Source organism: Gekko japonicus, unplaced genomic scaffold, assembly GCF_001447785.1.
Source record: "Gekko japonicus isolate JY-2015 unplaced genomic scaffold, Gekko_japonicus_V1.1 scaffold80, whole genome shotgun sequence".
In the NCBI taxonomy this organism is placed as follows: Eukaryota; Metazoa; Chordata; class Lepidosauria; order Squamata; family Gekkonidae; genus Gekko; species Gekko japonicus.
Window position 1 is genome coordinate 1,445,749 of NW_015168047.1, and position 20,429 is coordinate 1,466,177.

The 20,429-nt window shown below is 44.5% G+C and overlaps 1 protein-coding gene across 1 annotated transcript in view; it reads right to left on the reverse strand.

The window, feature by feature from the left end:
• Window positions 1-20,429, reverse strand: part of KIAA1217 (KIAA1217 ortholog) — a 144,175-nt gene that overhangs the window by 47,844 nt on the left and 75,902 nt on the right. The window contains 1 exon segment of the mRNA XM_015414301.1: window positions 6,990-7,804. Coding sequence (XP_015269787.1) covers window positions 6,990-7,804 — 815 coding nt within the window.

Below are 20,429 nucleotides of genomic sequence, written 5' to 3' on the forward strand. Positions count from 1 at the left end.
GGCCAGAACACTTCTAATGAGCTGTGCAAAAGGGCAACTTTGGGGTCACTGCCTACCCAAAAAAGCAGCCAGGAGCTGGCAATGCAGGAGAAAGGAGAAAAAAATAGCCAAGCAACATTGTGCCCTTGGCAAAGAAGAATGAGCCTTGGGCATTTTCCAGTTTGGCAGGGTTAGTCGGTTACTAATTTCTCTTCCTCTACCAATTGTTTTTGAAAAAGGACTGAACTCTCTGAAGCCCAGTGTCAAAAAGAAGCAGAAGAGATGCAAGCGATCTCTCCCTCCACAGCCCCAAAGCAGAGACTTCCTATTGTATTGGCAGGTTGCTCTTACAATCCCACTGAGGAACACACCCTTTTCCTGTCTTATAACTAGCCAGGGGTCATTCAGAACAGGACATTACACACAGTCAAACTGATCTCCACCTCTCACTTTGAAATTATCTGAGGACGGCTTGCCTATCCATTCCCTTTCCTGGAGGCGTTAAAGAGAAGACACTTCACGCTTGGTGCAGGCAGAAACTAGACTTTCAGCCATAAAAAACTCTCTCATTCCAGTCCCTATGGCTCATTAGGCTGTGTGTGCACAAGGCAGACAGATGATGCATCTCGGAGAGAATTAGCAGCTCGGGCTTGTGTGTACACTTTACTCCTTCGTATTTTATTATTATTATTAAGGAAGCCTTCCCATTGTTATTTTATAACTCTAATAAGAACCAAAGTCCAGCTCGATCGCATACAGAGGCAGAGGCCAGGTCTTGCAATAAGAAGGCTGCACTTCCAAGCGTCACGTTTCTTATTGAGGAGGGTGGGTTTTTTTGTTTTTTGTTTTTGTTTGTTGTAGCAGGGTTGCTTCTGACAGTGCAGAGATAGTGCCAGTCAGAGTACCCCCCCCCCGTAGAACAGATGAGCTAAGGATCTGAGTGTAAGATAATGCCTCTAAATTTTATCAAAATGCAATTTAAAAAAAAACACAGAGTGTAAGCAACTTCGAAATTGGGGCATTGGGAAATAAGTGATAGCAAACAATGATCTGATTTCCACTGTGAAAGTCAGACCCTCATTAAACCTCACCCATTTACAATTTTATTCCCATCAGATATCTAAGGAGAGGATACTGGTTGGAGATTTGCACCAAGTGGCTCCGCCGATGCTCCCTTTCTAGCATGAGAGGAAACCAGAAAGAACCCGCTGGCTGGCTGGCTGGCTTGTTAGCAGCAGTCGCATAACATCTAGCTGATTTGGTTCTCCTCCTCCTCTACAGGAATTCAGGGCCTGGGCTTGCCCTTGGGTTGCCAACTCCAGGTTAGGAAATTCCTGGATTTTGGGGATGGAGCCTGAGGAGGGTGGGGTTTGGGGAGGGTAGGTGCCAATGCTCCTTCTAAGCTGTGGAGTCTTGTGAGCAACAATGCTACTTTGTGAGCTACTGGCATTAAAGTTGTCAGTGAGCGATTTGGCTACCTCATCAATTAGTTTGCTCTGGAGCCATCCTTCCTGAGCTAAAGCAAAAATGTGTGAGCCGGAGGCTAAAGAACTGTGAGCTAGCTCACACTAACTCAGCTTACGAGGGAACATTGGCTAGGTACTTCAATGGAGTTTAATGACCCAGAATCCACCTTCCAAAGCAGCCATTTTCTCTGGGTGAACTGATCTCTGTTGTCCAGAGATCAGCTGTAATAGATTTCCAGCTACTACCTGGACGTTGGCAATCCTAGCATGCCCAGATGTGCCAGGCAAAGGGTTCTTGTCCTTTGGCTCTTGGCCTAAGAGATGCAGCCTTGAGGAGGAAGATCATCCTGATCCTCATCCATCAGGCCTAGAGCTGTCAACCGCCAGGTCAGGCCTAAACATCTCCCAATATAACTGGTTGCCAGACTACAGAGATCAGCTCCCCTGAAGAAAGTGGTTCAAAGGCAGACTCTATGGTATTATACCCTGTTGAGGTCCCTCCCCAAACCCCACACTTCCCAAGTGCCACCCCCAAATCTCCGAGAATTTCCTAACCTGGAGCTGAACCTGCTCTGAAGTCTCTTACCTTATTTCGCTTGTATTTTTCCTCCCTCCCTCCCTCTCCACTGGGTGGAAAGTGAGATATAAATAATTAAATGAACAAACTAAATTGTGTCAAGGAAAATTTCAGGAGTCTGCCATACATCACACCATCCAAGGCAATCCCAGCTTTCCCTGATAATTTGTTTGTACTGATGAATCCCAATTTTCCCTGATAGGCAGAACAGGATACACCTTCCCTTCAAGCAGCTAAAGTATAGCAGCAGGCTCGATAAGAGTGAGAAATGATCTCTCTTCTGTCTTTGAAGCAATGATTCTCTTCTTGGGAAAAAAAGAAATCTTCCTCTGTAAACTCCCAAGTACTGGTGGCCAGTCCCATTTCACACTGCAATTATGTGTGTGAGCTTGAATGTTTTCTCTGATGCTTATTTTTTTAATGTCCCGCTTTCCCCCTTAACCGGGATCCACAGTGGCTCTGACAAATTACCCACCCATATCAAAGCAGCCCCTAAAACCTTCTCCCTCGAATTCTCCTTTTGCAGGGATTGGCTGTGCTTTCTTCGGGGGGAAGACACACCCACACATGGGATCCCCCCATCCACGGAGTGACACAATACAGATGAACAACAGGTATGTCAGGAGCTCCATTGGTTCAGCTCTTAGCCTTGGGGCTACAGACAACCTGTGGGAAACCCAAAATTAGCATCACCACTTGGGACCACTTTGCATTGCTATTTTAAAACCTTTCCAAACCAACTTGCTTTAACCATTCCATGAAATTAAGCAAGACTTCAGAATCTTGATAAATGTACCACTCACAAACATTTCCTGGATTAGACAAGAGACTAATCTGCAGCAGTGATTTTTCAGCACCTGGAAGAACCTTTATAAATGGCCACAGAGAATTCTTTTTTTAAAGCAGGAGTACTGTTCATCAGGGAGATGGCTGTATAATGTTACTAATGCACCAGTGCTGCAATCGAAGCACTCATTTTTTTTTCCAGATGCGCCATTATGAAAATGCTCTGTTTATCATTGTCAATACACTTTCATAAGAATAAACCACTAGAGTGAGCATTTATGAGGCTGGCTTGTCTTAAAGGCTCTTCAGCAGTTTGCAAACTAATAGACTATTCACCTTCATGGATCTGTGGCTGTCAGTTGTGGTTGGAAGGAGTCTGGGGCAGGAGGTGGCAAAGTGCAATGGGAAAGTAAGCAGCTACCATGGCTGTTCCTTGATGAAATGCATGGCATGTTTATAACCCACAAGCAATGCCTTCCATTCCATAAAGTTATTAATGGCACAGATATCAGAAGTCAGAAACTGGCTGTTGGGTATGAATGAAGTCAGTCACCCTATGTTCCAAAACAGGAGCCATGCAAATTCAGTCATTGTTTCTCTGGGGCCTGCATCAAACCTAGGCCCAGGGATCCATGTGTCCTGGGAATCAGGTGATTTCCAGTGGATCTATCTTGTCCCACGACAAAGTTCACAAATCTGCTGCTCTCCCTCACGCTGTGGAACTTGTTTCTGAGGGAAGCCTCACGCTGTGGAACTTGTTTCTGAGGGAAGCCTCACACTGTGGAACTTGTTTCTGAGGGAAGCCTCAAACTGTGGAACTTGTTTCTGAGGGAAGCCTCCGAGTTATCCCATTTGTGTCCCACACTCCCTGGACACCTGACTGGCTTAGATGCTGCCCGCCTGTCCCAGATAATTCCTAGCCCTTGAACCTGAACACCCAACAGAAGGGAACAGAAAACAAAAAAGTAAAATATCTGAAACATGAAAGCTTCCTCATTTCAACTCTCACACACTGGTGATTCTTTAACCATCAATTGTGCATTTATTTATTATTTATTTATTTATTAAATTCAATTTTTATACTGCCCTCCCCTGCAAACAGGGCTCAGGGCAGTGTACAACGATAGATAAAACAACCAATTTGAGGTAAAAACATCAAAATTACAATAAAATTACAGTAATCAACTTAAGTAGATGGTGGTTGAAACTTCTAATTGTGCCACCGCCTTGCGGAGGGCAGGGAAGCGGTAAGAGCACCAGCTGGATGGACGCCATCCTCAACCAGACACCTGATGGAACACCTCTGCCTGGTGGAACATCCCTGCCTCCCCCCCCCATTTGAGTCACCCCCCACTTCCTATTAAAGGACACTTGAGGGAGATATGAATGACTTTTTTTTTCATTTCTTGAACCAAACTCTTTCTCAAAGTTTTGTTCCTGGCATACCATTAGATATGCATCCTGTGGGTTAGTTCAGATCAGGAACATCTTAAAAGCTGCAGCCAGAATTTGGATCTGTGTGTTTAGAAGCCACCATTAAAATGCAGGAGAGATTACAGGGCAGTGAATGTATATCATGTCAAAAAGAGTGCCCTTGTCCTGAAGAAGGCCGTTTCAGCTACTCAGCCAACTAGTAATATCAGATCCATAGTCATAAGCAAGCCAACTCTTCCAAGCTATCTGTTCCTTAAAAACTCCCTCAGGGTTTTTACAATAAATAGGAAACTATTCAGTCTTTCTTGTTGTTCAGTCATAGTCTTTAGGGTGCCTCAAACCCTATCTTCCAAGGTCATGGTCAACAAGATGAAGGGTGTCAAAGAGAAATAGAGTTGTATGTGAGGGAGAGCACATATTCTACCTTCTTCCTCATTGGAACTAACCTGTACATGTTTTAACTAAACTGTTGATGATGGTCAGAAGAGGGGAGAAAGGACTTATTTCTCTGTGTGAGAGAATGGTGATTCCTGTGTGCATGACAGATAGTATATGTATCAGTTTACATGAAAAGAGCATATATGTGATACAGAGAGTACAGGACATACTGTATGTTTATGTATATGTGGAAATGTCTGTGTATAAAAACACACATAAGCAGGTTTCATATATGAAATGTACCAAGATTTTACATATTGAGATGTTTGTATTTTCACTGAAATATAATGTGCAAAACAATTATAATGTGGTACAGTCCTAGAAGGGCAGTACTGCATAACATGGCTAAATGTTGTAAAGAGTATATGAAGAGAAAAAGGTGAACATGCTGGACACTGGGTGGATCCAAAGATGTTCTCCAGCTCACAGAAGAATCTTCCATTGATGGAAGAACTATTCCTATGAATGGAAGGAGGTCATCCATTAATGAAAGACTCCTTCTAATAAGAGGGGTCCATCATGAGTGGAAGGGCAACTATGGATGCAACTCCTAATGTCTTGGATTCCACTAGTCAATGGCTTGAAAAACATTCACCTCCTGCGAAGGGTCAAAGAATGCGTCTAGTATCAGTTACTTTTCTTGGTTTCCATGTTACTCTGTAGCCTTTGCTCTTATATATGTGAAAAAGCTATATGGGACTGCAGTACCTATAATACATATAAAGGTAAAGGTTCCCTTGCTCGAAAGCCAGTCGAATCCGACTCTAGGGTTGCGGTGCTCATCTCCGTTTCAAAGCCGAAGAGCCAGCGCTGTCCGAAGACGTTTCCGTGGTCATGTGGCCGGCATGACTAAACACCTAGGCGCACGGAACGCTGTTACCTTCCCACCGAAGTGGTACCTATTTATCTACTTGCAATTTTTTGCTTTCGAACTGCTAGGTTGGCAGGAGCTGGAACTAGAGACAGGAGCTCACCCCGTCTTGCGGCACCCGGGTCTTGAACTGCTGAACTACGGACCTTCCACAGCCTGCAGTTCAGCGTCTTAACCACTTGAGCCACCGCAGCTCCATAATACATATACGTTTGTATAAATATTTATGAGAAATGTATTTGTTTTCAAAAACAGCAGGCTAGGTAACTATATTCGATGCCAAAACAACAACATCAATTCATTTTTAACCGAGGCTGACCTGCTAATTTTAGCATAGGAAAATGTTCCATTTGCATGCAAATCTGCATTTAATAGCTGATAACAGTGGCTCAGAAGACCAAATGATAAAAAAATAACATTGATTCCATAAAGAATACAAACTGTAACATCTGGGTGCATCTGTCATTCTTAACAGAAGGATGATGCTTGTTTTTGTTAATGTATTCATGTCAGAAAAACAACCAGTTAATCACCTAATTCTTTTAAAACCGAGTCATCTGAATGCATAATGGCAAGGAATACCATGGATAAGAGGACATGATAAATATCTTTGCCCAAGTTTGTCTTCTTTCTTTCTTTCTTTGTATAATACTTTCACCTGCTATAATTGCCAAAGAAGGTTCACAATCTGTATATTATCTTCCACGGCACATAACACGACTAGGTTTGTTTACTTCATATATACCCCACTGTTCCCCCAATGGGGACCCAAAGCAGTTTACATTGTTCCCCTCTCCTCCACTTTATCCTCACAGGTTATGGCTGAGAGTCCGTGACCAGCCCAAGGTCACCCAGCAAACTTGTACGGCAGAGTGGGGATTTGAACTTTGGTGTCCCAGACCCTTGACAAACACTTCGACCACTACACCACACTGGCTTCTTGAATGGGTTTTCCACATACCACAGATCCATATGTAACGAGATCTACAATATGGTCAAAGGAACACATCAGACCATAGAAAGAAAGAACCATGGGAGTGGATTAAAAACTTCCAAATACACTTAAATTCTTTGGACACCCCATGAGACAAGCAGATTTCGAGATGGAAACACATACCAGTTCAACCAGAAACACTATGAGCAACACCCCAGATAATCTCCAGGAACAACTCTGACCATGCTACCAAGTCTGAACTGAGCCATTACCTCCGTCTTGCAAAGGGCATGCCCATTAAAAGACTCCTTATCATTTACCAATAAGAAGCACAGGTGGGGAAAGTTTCAGTGGACCAGTGGACCACTATGGACCAGGCTGACAGGCTGTGATGGTGAAGGACTTTGCAAGGACTTAGCTTTGCCAATGCAGGCATATTCTCTCAGGTTGTCACAAAATATACTTATCCAAACAAAGTCCTCATGTAATATTGCTCCTCCTTACCTTGTCTCACTCTCTTTGGGTATCACAGCTGTTCCATAGCCAAAAGCCTTCTTGTCAGGTGTTGATGGGACTACCTCAGCCATGCCAGGCAACCCCATTACATTTCGTGGCTTTCCTTCCACAAACACGGGAGTTCCTGGGTCTTTCTTAAGGGACTGGCGACTAGGAGATGACCTGTCAAGGTGAAGAGTGTGAGGAGACACTTGAGTGTTGTGATGGGTGTGAATGTCTACCATTCGCATGTCGGTTACTCGGTGAGGCGAGGCAGGAGGCGTTTTGGAGCCCAGAGTTGGCAAGTGACTGTCTGGGTATTTCCTAGATTTTTGCCGGTACAATGATTGCTCCATAATTTCGGGCTGCATAGTAGGATTACAGTAAGTGCTTGAAGACCTCATGGTGCTACGATGGTAAGCAATGACATGGTCGGGAACGTCAAGAGGGTGTCCTGTATGCGAAGCTGCGATGCTCATCCTACCCTCGTGGTACAAGTATGGGTCAGCATAGAGTCCCTCATTTCGAAAAAGAGTTAGGTTTTTGCTACCCAGGTCCTCATCGGGTTTCACATCCCTCCTTTCCAAAATGGCACTAGGGCTTGGTGAGATGGGTCTGGATGCTGAGATGTTCGAAAGCCAGTCCCTAGGAATTGTTGCATTGCCAGGACCACTGACTGGCCTGACCGTGCCATAGGGGATCCTGGATGGAGAAGGGGGCATTGAATGGGGCACCGGAGTAGCAGGGGGAGAGGTCGGAAGCGCATGAGGAGGATGCGTAGTGGATCCTTGACGAGAAGCATTTGGAAAGGTGTCTCTCTGCATCTGCAATATAAAGAAACCCAATTAAGAGCCATGGTTCTGGGTTAGTTTAGTCATTACTCCAATGATACAGAAGTATTCTTTCCCTCAAATAATGCAGCTCCTGGACGACATTAGGGCCCTGTGGGACCTTTTGTAGTTCCACAGGGCCTGTAAAACGGAGCTCTTCCACCAGGCTTTCAAATAGGGTGCCACCTTTAACATCATAGCCCTGGCCCAAACACCAACATCATCACCAGCCTGATGACCAAAAGCCTGGCAGGAGCCTGGACCAAGGGGTAGGCGACCATTCAAATGCTGAGAGAATGTCGCCATCTTTTATTACATCTATGTTCTGAGTAGTTATGGTTTTGTATACTGTGATTTTAACTTAATTCTGTTCTTAGCATATTTTGGAGTTTTAATGTATACATTTATATGTATGATCTGTAAGCCGCCTTGTGCCTGCTACGACGGGGAGGGTGGGATAAAAGTCTAACAAATCTCTCCTCATATATAAAAGAGTTTTCGTGTCCCACTTTCCTCAACATTCCATACACTCCCACAGCCTTTGGCTCTCTCAGCTGCCACTCCGAAGGTCTGCCAATCCCCTGGCTGCATTCCCTCACTGCATTGCCTCAGCCCCGCCCATAGAGCTGGCAGCCAGCATCTTGCCCACAGTCTGGAGGGAGCTGGTGATGGGGATGGACACTCCGCTGAGAGAGCAGCAACCCCTCCATGAGTGAGAAGGAGGCAGACCTAGCAAGGCAACAAGCAGGGAAGCACTCACCTTTGCTGCCCCTCATGGCCCCTCTCCCTCAGCCGCAAGGCCGGCGCTTAGTCAAGGTGACAGCTCAGCGGGCTGCACCGCAAAGAAGGCTGCCCAGCGCCTTTCAAAGCGCCTTCAGCAGCGGCAGCGCCAGGGAGGGTCTGGCCTAGAGGAAACGAGCTGTGGCTCCTGGAAAGCCGGACTCTCTCCTGAGGAAGACACTTATCTTGGCTGCTGTGTGGGACTAACTGTAACTAACTGTCCCCTCAGTGGCTGTTGGTAGGCAACCAAGCTTACTTCTGTAAGTAAGAAAAACAAAGGACTTTCAGCATAAACCCCTCCCCCACCAACTGCCAGCTTGGCCACTTTCCTATCAGAATAAATTTAAAACGGCTCTCTCTCCTTTTTGGCTCCACCATGGCTGCTTGGCTAATGAGGTGGGCCAGTGACCATCAAACCATTCTCTTCAATCCCCTGCTGTGCAGCTGACTCCCCTAGGGGTGCCAATCTCTGCTGTTACAATTGATCTCCAGATGACAGAGATCAGTTCCCCTGGAAAAAATGGCTGCTTTGGAGGGAAGACCCTATGGCATTATCCCCTGTTGAGTCCTTCTACCCCCCCAATGCTGCCCTCCAAAGGATCCACCCCCCAAATCTCCAGGTATTTCCCCAATCAGAGCTGGCAACTGTTCTTTCTCCTCAGTGCCTATTGCTAGCAACCAGGTTCTGTCAGTAAAAGGCCCTTTCCACACCTATTTTAGCCTTTGGGAGAAAACTCATTGGGGCCAGTCCTGCTAGGGTTGTCAAATCCAGGTGGGAAATTCCTGGAGATTTGAGGGATGGAGCCTGGAAAGGGTGAGGTTTGAGGAGAGATGGGACCTCAGACAGGTACAATGCCATAGACTCTACCCTCCAAGCCAGCCATTCCTTCATGGGAACCATTGTCGCCAATCTTGAGGTGGGGGCTGGAGATCACTCAGAATTACAACTGCTCTCTAGGAGGGAGGGGGAGGAGATGGAAAGCTGAAGCCAGGGGCAGATAACAGTAGGTTGACAGTTGGCTGGGAGGGAGATAGGGTTGCCAACTCCAGGTTGGGAAATTCCTAGAGATTTGAGGGGTGCAGCCTGGAGAGGGTGAGGTTTGAGGAGGGGGGGTACCTTAGACAGGTACAATGCCATAGACTCCATCCTCCAAACCAGCCATTCCCTCATGGGGAACCATTGTTGCCAGTCTCCAGGGGGATGGATAGCGATCACGCAGAATTACAACTGCTCTTCAGATGGCAGAGATCAGTTCCCCTGGAGAAAATGGTGGACTCTGTCATTATACCCTGCTGAGGTTGCCACAGCAAATTGACGCTGAGTGCCCAAGGCCGGGGCACTCTCTCAGAGCCTCTTTCTAGAGCTCATTGTATTTATTTCCACAACAGGCCTTATTCCTAGTAAATAAATAAATGCAGCTTATTTAAGGAAGGCAAGAAAACTGACTCTTCGTTCCAGTAATTCAGATACTTTCCTGGATATCATCAGTACCTGTAATTTATTACAGTATGCTATTATCATTATCTGAATTATTTGTATCAATAGTCAATGGATATTACGTAACTATTTGGATATGTTCTACAAAGAGAAACGTTAACGTTAAGCAACTTCATGTACCCAGAACAGAGACATGGTAGAAGGCCTGTGGCTCAGTGGACGAGCCTCTGCTTTGTATGCATCCCCAGAATTTCCAGTTAAAATGGGCCAGGCAGTAGGAGATGTGAAAGATTGAGACCCTGATTCACTATAAGGCAGCTTCACATGTATGTATGTGTGGAAAGGGAGAGGAGCATCACACCATTTTACAGATGCAGAATTGACATGCAGAGAAGTACACTGCAAATACAAGAGTAAACTATAGATGACACAGAAGAATCCACATTTAGAACAAGGATCCATTTCTAATACATCAATTAAATGAGGATGACCTGCAATCTAGATGTTTTGAAAACCTATGGGCATGTCAGGCCACTGAACCCTCCCAAACAGAGGACATAATATCCAAAAGATACACACAAACACACATGCATGCAAATATCATAAGGGTTAAACTGGTAGGATATGTTTATTTAGTACTTTATATCCCAAGATTCTCCCAGGAAGCTGAAGGAACATGGGGCCCCCAGGTGGTCTCCCTCTGGGGTTCTGACCAGACCCAGACCTGTCTACCAAACTTGCTATATCATGTGCCTTCAGACCACAACCTGAGACCACTGATATATTTTGGGTTTGATCTACTAGTTTGGGGTCCACTCTATTGTGTTAATGTTTTGTATGTTATCTTAAATTAATTTTTAATGTTTTACCTATTGTATTTTATTGTTTTAATACTTGCTGCAGCCCACCCAGAGAGCTTTGGCTATGGACGGTATAGATAATAATAATAATAATAATAATAATAATAATAATAATAATAATAATAATAATAATAATAATAATGCTTTGTGGAGGATGGAAAGGGGAATTCAATTCAATTCACCACTCAGAACACAAACCTCAGACACATAGCATTTCACTGGGTAATTCTGGAATCAAATTCAAAACAGCCCACTTCCAATTCCTGCAAAAATTACATTAAGTTGAGCCCCCAAGAAATCCAGGTCACTTAAGGAGCGCTATGCGTGGGATTGAGGCTGCACTTTTTCCCAGTGTTGACTTTGACTGAGGGTGTTCCCCATTGTGTAGCAATCAAAGGGTAGTCTGCATGGCTACCAAAGCACTCTCTCCCTTCTCCACCCGCCAGTTTATTTTCATCATGATGACAATTCTCATGCCAAAGTATACAGATGGATGTAATCGGAACCATCAGTCTCCACAGGACTCTTCTTGTGACTCAAGGTCCAAGAGTGGGGTTGTGGCCTCAGGCACTGGAGGGGGCCAGGAACAGGAAAATGACTAGCAACAACAAAAATAATTAGAAAATAAGGTGTGTCAGGAAGCCCAAACTATCAAAAAGAAAGCAACATGTACATAGATCCATGACACACTGGTTTCCTAAGAAGTTTCTATGTGCTTAGCATATTTGTTTGCAAATACAAGTTAGTCCCTGCGAATTGTTTACGCTTTACATTCTCAAGCTTGCATTTAAAACATATTCGATGTATAACTAAAACACATCACTCGTGGATAGAGCTTTCTTAGCAAAATCCTAACATATACTTACTCCAAGGGATGCTTCACTCAAGATCATAATGCATCCTGCACAGAGTGATCACATTGTGATCATATGGGGACATTGCCCAGGAGTAATCCAATGGCTGCCACTTCTTGCTGGAAGAATTCAGTCTACTACAGTAACCTGACATGAACCCAAGCTTGCAACCATGTTGACATTGCAGAACACCCCTCCCCCCAATTCAGTCCCTTCATGCATCTGGTGAAGTAGGCTATGAAAACTACAAAACTGCTTAGTTGTTAAGGCTCTGCATGCCACTCTTTTTTGCTACAACAGAAAAACACTACACAATACCTCTTCTACAATTCACACAAGAGAAAATTCCTACACAGAGAATCCTTCTGGGTAGCAAAATAGCAAACAGAGATGGAAATCACCATGCTTGATAACTGCATGCCTGTATCATGAAGTGTGAACACACAGAGGGCATGCATGAGGCACATTTGGCAAATGTACAGTGCAGTCCATACACATGTGATCATAAACTATGATGAAGCCACACATCATCATCATCAATATAGCCATAAGAAATGGATGCCTTAGTGGCTGGTGCTAGGCAACTACAACAGTATTATTAAGCCTTTCTTTCTGTCAGGAAAAGGCACTGAGAAGGGGCTTTTTAAGGCACCTGATAGCATCCACTGGGTGACTTGCTACCATATGAGTTGTGTGACTCACCCAGGCCCAGCTGCTTGCTACTGTTCAAGAGCAGCCACCCCACAAAAGAAAACTGTGGTGGAGTTTCAGAGGAGGAGCTCAGAAATCCAGGTTTGAATCACCACTGTGCTATGGAAACTCACTGAGTGGACGTTATGTATTTTCAGCCTAACCTATCTCACAGGGTTGTTGTGAAGATAAAATGGAGGAGAGGAGGGTGCTATAAATGACTGTAAACTACTTTGAGCCCCTATTGTGGAAAAAGGCAGGATACAAATGAAGTGACTAAATAATAAATATAGCTGAAGATGGGGGGGGGCATATAAAATACCAGCTGATAGATAGCAAAGCAGGGAACAGGGAAAGGGGAGAAGACACGGGGGTTGCCAGGAGGAAGGAAAAAGGACATAGAGTGTGGGGATACAGAGGAAAGCAAGGTGCCCATGCAAGTCTTTGCAGTTACTGAGCCCAGACTTGGCAGTTGGCACCATACCACGGAGCCTGGCAGCTGGTACTCCACAACTCAGCCAGAGTTCTCCTGGCTGCTCTGAGAGAGGAAGGTGAAGAAGTGGCATTAAAATGTTTTAAATAAATAAAGGTAAGTTGGCTGGTGGGTGTGAAGGACTGAAGGAAGCAAGAAAAAAGGGAAAGGCTATGGGAGCTGCCAGAGAAGGGAAAGAAGAAATAGTGGGGGCGGGGGGGGGGGGAACAGGAAAATGAGACACCCCCCCCCATCTGGCAGTCTTTGCAGGGCCCTTGCTTGTAATTAACTATTCCACAAAGAGAAATGTATTTAATAGACAAACAGTGTGTGATGATGGTTTATCATCACTGGAACTCCTGATGTGTATTTCACCCTCGAAAAGCAGCTGTGAGAGGGGTCCAATCTAGACCAGAGCCATGGTGTTGGAGAAGGAGGGGGATTTCAGATTGGAGAAGTGATGCAAGGGGAAAAGGGTTAACTTGTTTTCAGCTATAATCACAGAACTCCAAAGTTACAGTAATGCATAGTGGTTACAGCATCATGCTAAGACCCTGGAGACCCAGGTTCAAACTCCCACTCTGTCCTGGAGTTCCCTAGGTGACTGTGGGTCAGTCACTCTCTCAGCCTAACCTACCTCACAGGGTTGTTGTGAGGACAAAACGAACAAAATGGAGGTGAATCAAGCATGTTATCCTGCAGCTCCTGGAGGAAGGCGAGGATAACAAAGTGATAGATACGTAGATTGGCCCTCAGGTTTTAATCTTCAGTGAAACCATGGTATTAGTGAATGATTTGTTATTATATGTGTCAACATCATGTTGAGGATGCCTCACCGGGTGCATTTCTGATCCTCTATAGCATGTTATGGGGCAGTTGTCTCTTCAGTTTCCGAGTGTGAGACATTCAAGCGGCTCTCTCCCTCTCTCTCTCTCTCTCTCTCTCTCTCTCTCTCTCACACACACACACGTTTCTTATTAGTCTTTGTCTTTTTATTATTCCATTGTTTTTCTTATGCCCAAACCAATTCTTATATCTGTATGCTCAGATCAGGTGTAGCTCTTTAAGTGCACTCTCTAATACACATAAATGTAGTGCCTCTGCCATACTGAATACTCAACCAGAAAAACAAACCAGACCCCTCCTAGTTTACTTCCCTACTGGAGTTGTTTTGTTTCATTCTTAAAGTCAAGGAAATCTGAACGTGGCTAGCCAGAGAGAGCCCTCTTGCCTCCAAAACATAGCGATTCATAATTTCATTATCCATGTCAGTCTACACATGAAAGGCATTTCCCCCCAAATATTCCTTCCAGGCGCAAATCTTTTAAACTATGGTCTCAGAACCTTCAGTTATTAGATGCTGCTTAAAACACATAATGTAATCACCTCTGTGGGCCGAAAACACACAGAGACATAGCAGAAACTGCAAGCCAAGCCAACATACTCCTCCCTTCAAAGTTTTTCATTTGGAAATAATAAAAGCCACTTACATTAATGTAATCACCACTTCTAGAGTGCACTCCACATGTCTTTGGCTTTCCGAGTTTTAAAGGCTCACTGTAGAACAAGACTTTTTTCTTGTATATACCTTCTCAGGAGAAGATTTCATGCGTTTGTCAGAAGGCTCTTCAGTCCTTCAGCTTGCATGAAGCGTGGGTCATCCCGCCTCCCCCAGTACTCGAAACAGAGCTGCTTCAATAGGCTAAAGTATTTTTCCACATGACAAGGCTTCAGATTCTCCTCCCCTTGGAAATCGGTCACCAAATAATACCCCCCCCCCCGCACTGGCATGTCATCCAGTCACAAACTGCAAAATACCAGCCAGGGCATCTGCTCCTGAACAAGCCATGTGTACATCAGGGAGATCAACTTGAAAAAAGAAATACAGCCCTGGAGAATCTTCCCATGTGTTTGTGTGTGTGTGTGGGGGGGGAGGAAACAAGCAACAAGCAAGCAGGCGTTATGAATGGATAAAAAGATTAAAAACAAAACTCTACCCAACTATGAAGTAACTCCACATTCACGGCACGCACAATAAGCACAAGGTCTCAAATTGCTTAAGTTTCAATAAATGCAAGATGCCAGAAGGCTAAAGGAAAACCTCAACACCCATTTTATCAGAACAGCTTTCAAAAACAAAACAGCCTGGTTTGCTTGCAACCCATGAAGTGGGGGAACCGTCTCCTGCTGCAAACTAGAGGCCCTGTCTACTAATTAACTAGCTACCTTAGCTGCTTTGCCAAGCTGAACTTTGGGCAGCCGTCATAAATCAATTCTGCTGCTATCTGCAGAACATTACACAAGCAATTAAGCTGGGTTGGGGGGGAAGTAAAATAAAAAGCAAGCGTTAACACATTCATTTCAAACAATAGCTGAGTCACCCTCTTCCTCTGTAAGGAAAGTCCTTGCTGTGCAAATACACACACATGCACCCAGGTGGGTAGCCATGTTGGTCTGAAGCAACAGAACAACATTCGAGTTCAATGGCACCTTTAAGACCAACAAGGTTTTAGTCAAGGTATAAGCTTTTGTGTGCGTGCACACTTCTTCAGATACATTGAAATGGAAGTTACCAGTCCATACATATAGGTAGAGGGTGAGCAGCAAATTAGCATACAACATAATGGAGATGTTTAGCAGATGCAAGGGCCAAACAGGAATAACAAGAAGAAGAGGAGATTGGATTTATACCCTGCCCTTCACTACCCAAAGGTGTCTCAGAGCGGCTTACAAACTCCTTTCCCTTCCCCTCCCCACAACAAACACCCTGTGAGGTAGGTGGGGCTGAGAGAACTCTGACAGAAACTGCTCTTTTTCAAGAACAGCTGTGCCAGAACTATGGTCATCCAGCAGGTGCAAGGGGAGGAGTGGGGAATCAAACCTGGTTCTCCCAGATTAGAGTCCGTGCACTTACTCACGACACCAAACTGGCTCTAATTATATGGTCTCCATTTGTTTGCATTTAATTCTGGGAGGAAACAAAGTGAAGGAAATAATTCAAAATTGGAGACTGATGTGTAAATGTTACCTTCTTAATTGTGGAATGCTGAGAGTAATTAACTGAGACCCTGTTGTTAAGCTCCATCTGTCTCCTCTCAAGCATGGAGTTAACTAACAGCATCCTTTCCCTCTAAGCTGTGGAGTCTTGTGAGCAAAAATTCTACTTTGTGAGCTACTGGCATTAAAGCTGTGAGAGTGATTTGGCTACTGCATAAATTAGTTTGCTCTGGAGCCATCCTTCCTGAGCTAAGACAAAAATGTGTGAGCTGGAGACTAAAAAACTGTGAGCCAGCTCACACTAACTCAGTTTAGAGGGAACACTGGCAGTGATTGGTTGTGCAGTGTTATGTATTCTCTGTCACCAGACCAGAGCAACACATTCTAATCTACCATTCCAAATTACATTATATTCTACTATTCATTATATTACGATTACTATTCCAATCTACTATCTCAAATAAGAAGTACAATAAAAATACAATAAATTAAAGAGGATGTAGGACCCTTCTTGGTGAGAATACAGATGTAAGGACTGAATGAGATTAGCATATGTAGTAGGCTTACCAAGGTCCGGCGGGGGAATCGTATTTCTTGGCAGGAGCCTTGCCGCAGGGACGGCTCGTTGCCAGAGCGATGTGGAGCGTCACATCCTGGCTATGGCGGATGCAGCGCGTGGAGCCGTCCCCGCGGCAAGGCTCCTGCCAAGAAATACGATTTCCCTGCCGGACCTTGGTAAGCCTAAAATGTAGTGAGATAAGAGACCAATATCTCTGTTAAGGCCAGTGTGGGGTCCGAGTGCCGTAATAACTTGTAATTCAGCGATTTCCCCTTCCAGTCTGTTCCTGAAGTTCCTTTGCAATAAAAAAGCTACTTTGTGGTCACCCACTGAACTTCCTGGAAGGCTGAAGTGTTCCCCTACAGGTTTATCAGTCTTGGGATTCTGACAATCACCCCACCTTAAAGAAGGGTACATTTACACATCAGTCTCCAATTTTGATATGTGTTTCCTCCTGGAATTAAATCCAAACAAAAAAAACTGGTCTTAAAGGTGCCGCAGAACTCGAATTTTGGTCACACTGACATATACATATTTTTACAATGTAAGAGAATCAGCTGTTGGGACTCATGCCCACAAGGTGTGACTGTAAGTGTAACTGGCTTTAAAAAGTTACTAGATCAATAACACAATGAGAACAGGCACCTGTATCTCTGGCTAATAACCACTGATGGTCAAAATCGAAACCTCTGTTTTCAAGGTCTACATAGATGGCTGGGATTAACTCTGGGATAGGTATCCCTGTTTAGCCATCAGGCTGGCTATAGTCATGGAATGCTGAATCAGATGGACAAGCTGCCTGTCCCAGCATCACCATCCTCCTGTTTACATGGGCTAGCATAAATGTTCTTCTGTAACATCACACAGGGCAATACGTTTACTCCATTCGCTTATCACACCACTATGATTCTCCACTGTTTGTTTAACATTGCCTGCTTGTCATTATAATCAGGGGTTTATGGATTCCTTAAGAGTAAAGGGACCAGGGTAAAGCAAGAAAAAGTGAATGAGCTTTTCTAGCATACAACTGGGGGTCACTAATTTTTTGCTTTAATGAGAGCTACTTCTCAATAATGAAAAACATCCCAAGCTACTTCCCTCTATTAGCCAGTTACCAAGTCTTAGGAGAGTTCTGTCCTAGAAACAGAACACTGAAAGAAGAGCACCAAAAATGAAGCTATCAGCGAAGAAAGGATCTTTTTCTGGATCCTTTGGGGATGCATAAGCTATTCGGCAGCAGCTGGAGAGCAACTGATAGCTCATGAGTCACCTGTTGGAGATCCTGCCATAAAATAATTTCCTGGCTTAATCCTGTTTTTTTAAAAAAATAAAAATAAAATAAAAACAACTCATAGAGATTAAATACCTGTACAACTGAGGGGCATGTATGTGTGATACTATCATATGACTCTAAGGGAGAGGTATCTTCTTGAGGGAGGTATCACACCACTTTAACTCATAAGAACGTAAGGAGACACCCCCACTCGCTGGATCAGATCAGTGGCCCATCTAGTCTCAACATCCTGTTGCACACAGAAGTGAACAAGTTGCCCTGGAAGGCCAATGAACACGGCAACTCCACTCCACCTGATTTTGCTTCCTAACATTGGGCTTCTGGCTCATCATGACTAGTAGTCATTGATGGACCTATCCTCCATGAAGCTGTAACCCTCCTTTAAATCCTCTTATGTTCATGGCCATCACTATCTACACTAACAGTTATTCCCCCAATTTAACTGCTCATTGAGTAAAGAAGTACTTCCTTTTGTCCTTCCTGTACCTATTGCCCATCAGCTTTACTGGGTGCCCTTGAATTCTAGTATTATGGGAGGAAAAGCTCCCTCTCTCTAGTGTAGTATCTGACATTTGATGATGTGGCAACTGCTTTCTCTGTGTGTGTGTAATGGGCTGTCAAGTCACAGCTGACTTATGGTGATCCCAGCAAGATAAGGGTTTCAAGATAAAGAGATGCAGAAGTGGGTTGCCATTGCCTTCTTCTGCAGAGTCTTCCATGGTGGTCTCCCTTCCAAGTACTGACCCTGCTTAGCTTCCAAGATTTGACGGGATTGGGCTGTACCATTCTGCCTTCCCTTCCAACTGCCTTCTATACGTAACTGAATTATCAGTTCCCCCTGCCCTCAACAATAGTAGGATCAGATCTACCCAGCTTCAAAACCATGTCCTTCTCCTGCCCAGACTTACCATCTCTTGTCTCTTGACCACCAGCATAAAGTATCTGGACAAGCCTTAGCAAATGACTTGCAACCTGGTTTCATCCTCCCAGAGCTCCCACTGAAATTCCAATCCTTCCAGCCTTGGAAAATGCTAAGACTTGCCATCTTGAACCAATCAAACATGAAAAAGAGTTTGGATGCACTGATATTTGGGCACATTTTTGTACAGTGTCCTTGGTTTCTTGGAGGCCCTGTTCTCCTGTACCTTTCATCCGATGAGCCCAAAGCAAACCCCAAGATTAACAAAAGCTTCCCTATTGAAAGGAAGAAACACTCTCAGTCTTCTAGCTGTGTAAGCAAGAATTAAATAGCTCAGTCCTGCAGCTCAGTGGGAACAGTTAAAGTACCCATTGTCAAAAGCAGGGACGGGGGTGAATGAGCATTGAGGCTCAAGTACATGGTGGAACTGGCAACCTGAGGCATACCAGATGGGGATCAAGACTAGACACCGTCTCTCCGTTCTGTCCAAAAAGAAAAAATCAGGAAGGCCAGCCATGCCAGCAAGAAAACCTCTTGGCACTGACAGAGGAGGGAAGGTCGAATGGTGCTCTGACAGAAGTGTGAAGAAAAAGTTGGATTCAGATTTGGTTCTTTTGTTGCTTTAAAACATGTGTTGACTTCTTTAACACTGGAGTTAAAACTAATTGTACTGGGAAACCAATCCAACTGGTGTAGCACCATTTAAATCATGTTGTAATGGATAGATTCAGACAGACTGCTCCTGACAGATTTAGACAGGATTCTCAGAGTTCCGGAGGCCATCGCTGGCACTTGGGATCCTTGTCTCTCGTGGGTTGCAAGATCTTGCCAGAAAAAAAGAGATTCCAATAATAAATCGGTCTCAGAGGGCATATTTCCTAAGATACTGAAGACGGTTATTACACTTCTGTTAAAGAAGGCTTCTTTACCCAGTTATGAGCCTAATAGTTACATACCAGTGTCCAAATTTACAATTGAGTGGGTGGTGATGGCAGAGCAACTCCAGGTACTCCTGGATGACATATCCACCCTTGCCCTATTTCAATATGGCTTCAGGCCTGGCTTTGGAACTCAGGTGGAATTACTAGACCTAGATGACAGTCTCCATTGACAAATGGCTGGAAGAACGCCTCTATTGATGTTGCTGGAATTGACAGCAGTTTTTAGCATGGTAGATCATTTGATTCTGTTGACCCAGTCTGAATATGAGATCAGTTTGAGGGGTATACCACTCCAGTGGTTTCAATCTTTTCTGTTGTATCTGACTAAGAGAATGGCTATTGGACATACTAAGTCGGCTCTCCGGGAGCAGAAGTGTAGGGTGCCCCAGGGGCTGATCCTGTCACCCATGTTATTTAATACCTATGTTAAACCTTCCAATGAGACCGTACAGAGATTTGGGGCAGGGTATCTTCAATATGCTGATGACACCCAGCTGTATATTCCATTAACTAAGCAACCAGAATCTGCTGTCTCTGGTTGGAACACTGCCTGGATGCCGTGATTAAGTGGCTAAGGAAAGATCAGCTGAATCTGAATCTAGACAAGGCCAAGGTGATGGTGGTTGGGGAGGCTGATAGTTTGAGGGGAGCTGTCATACCAACATTGGATGGGGCAACACTGTCATTGATAGACCAGGTAAACAGTTTGGGGGTCCTGTCGGACCTGGCTCTGTTGATGTAGAAACAGTTTAGCAATGTTGCTAGGAGAGCCTTTGTTCATTTAAACTTGGTTTATAAACTGACCCCCTGATGAC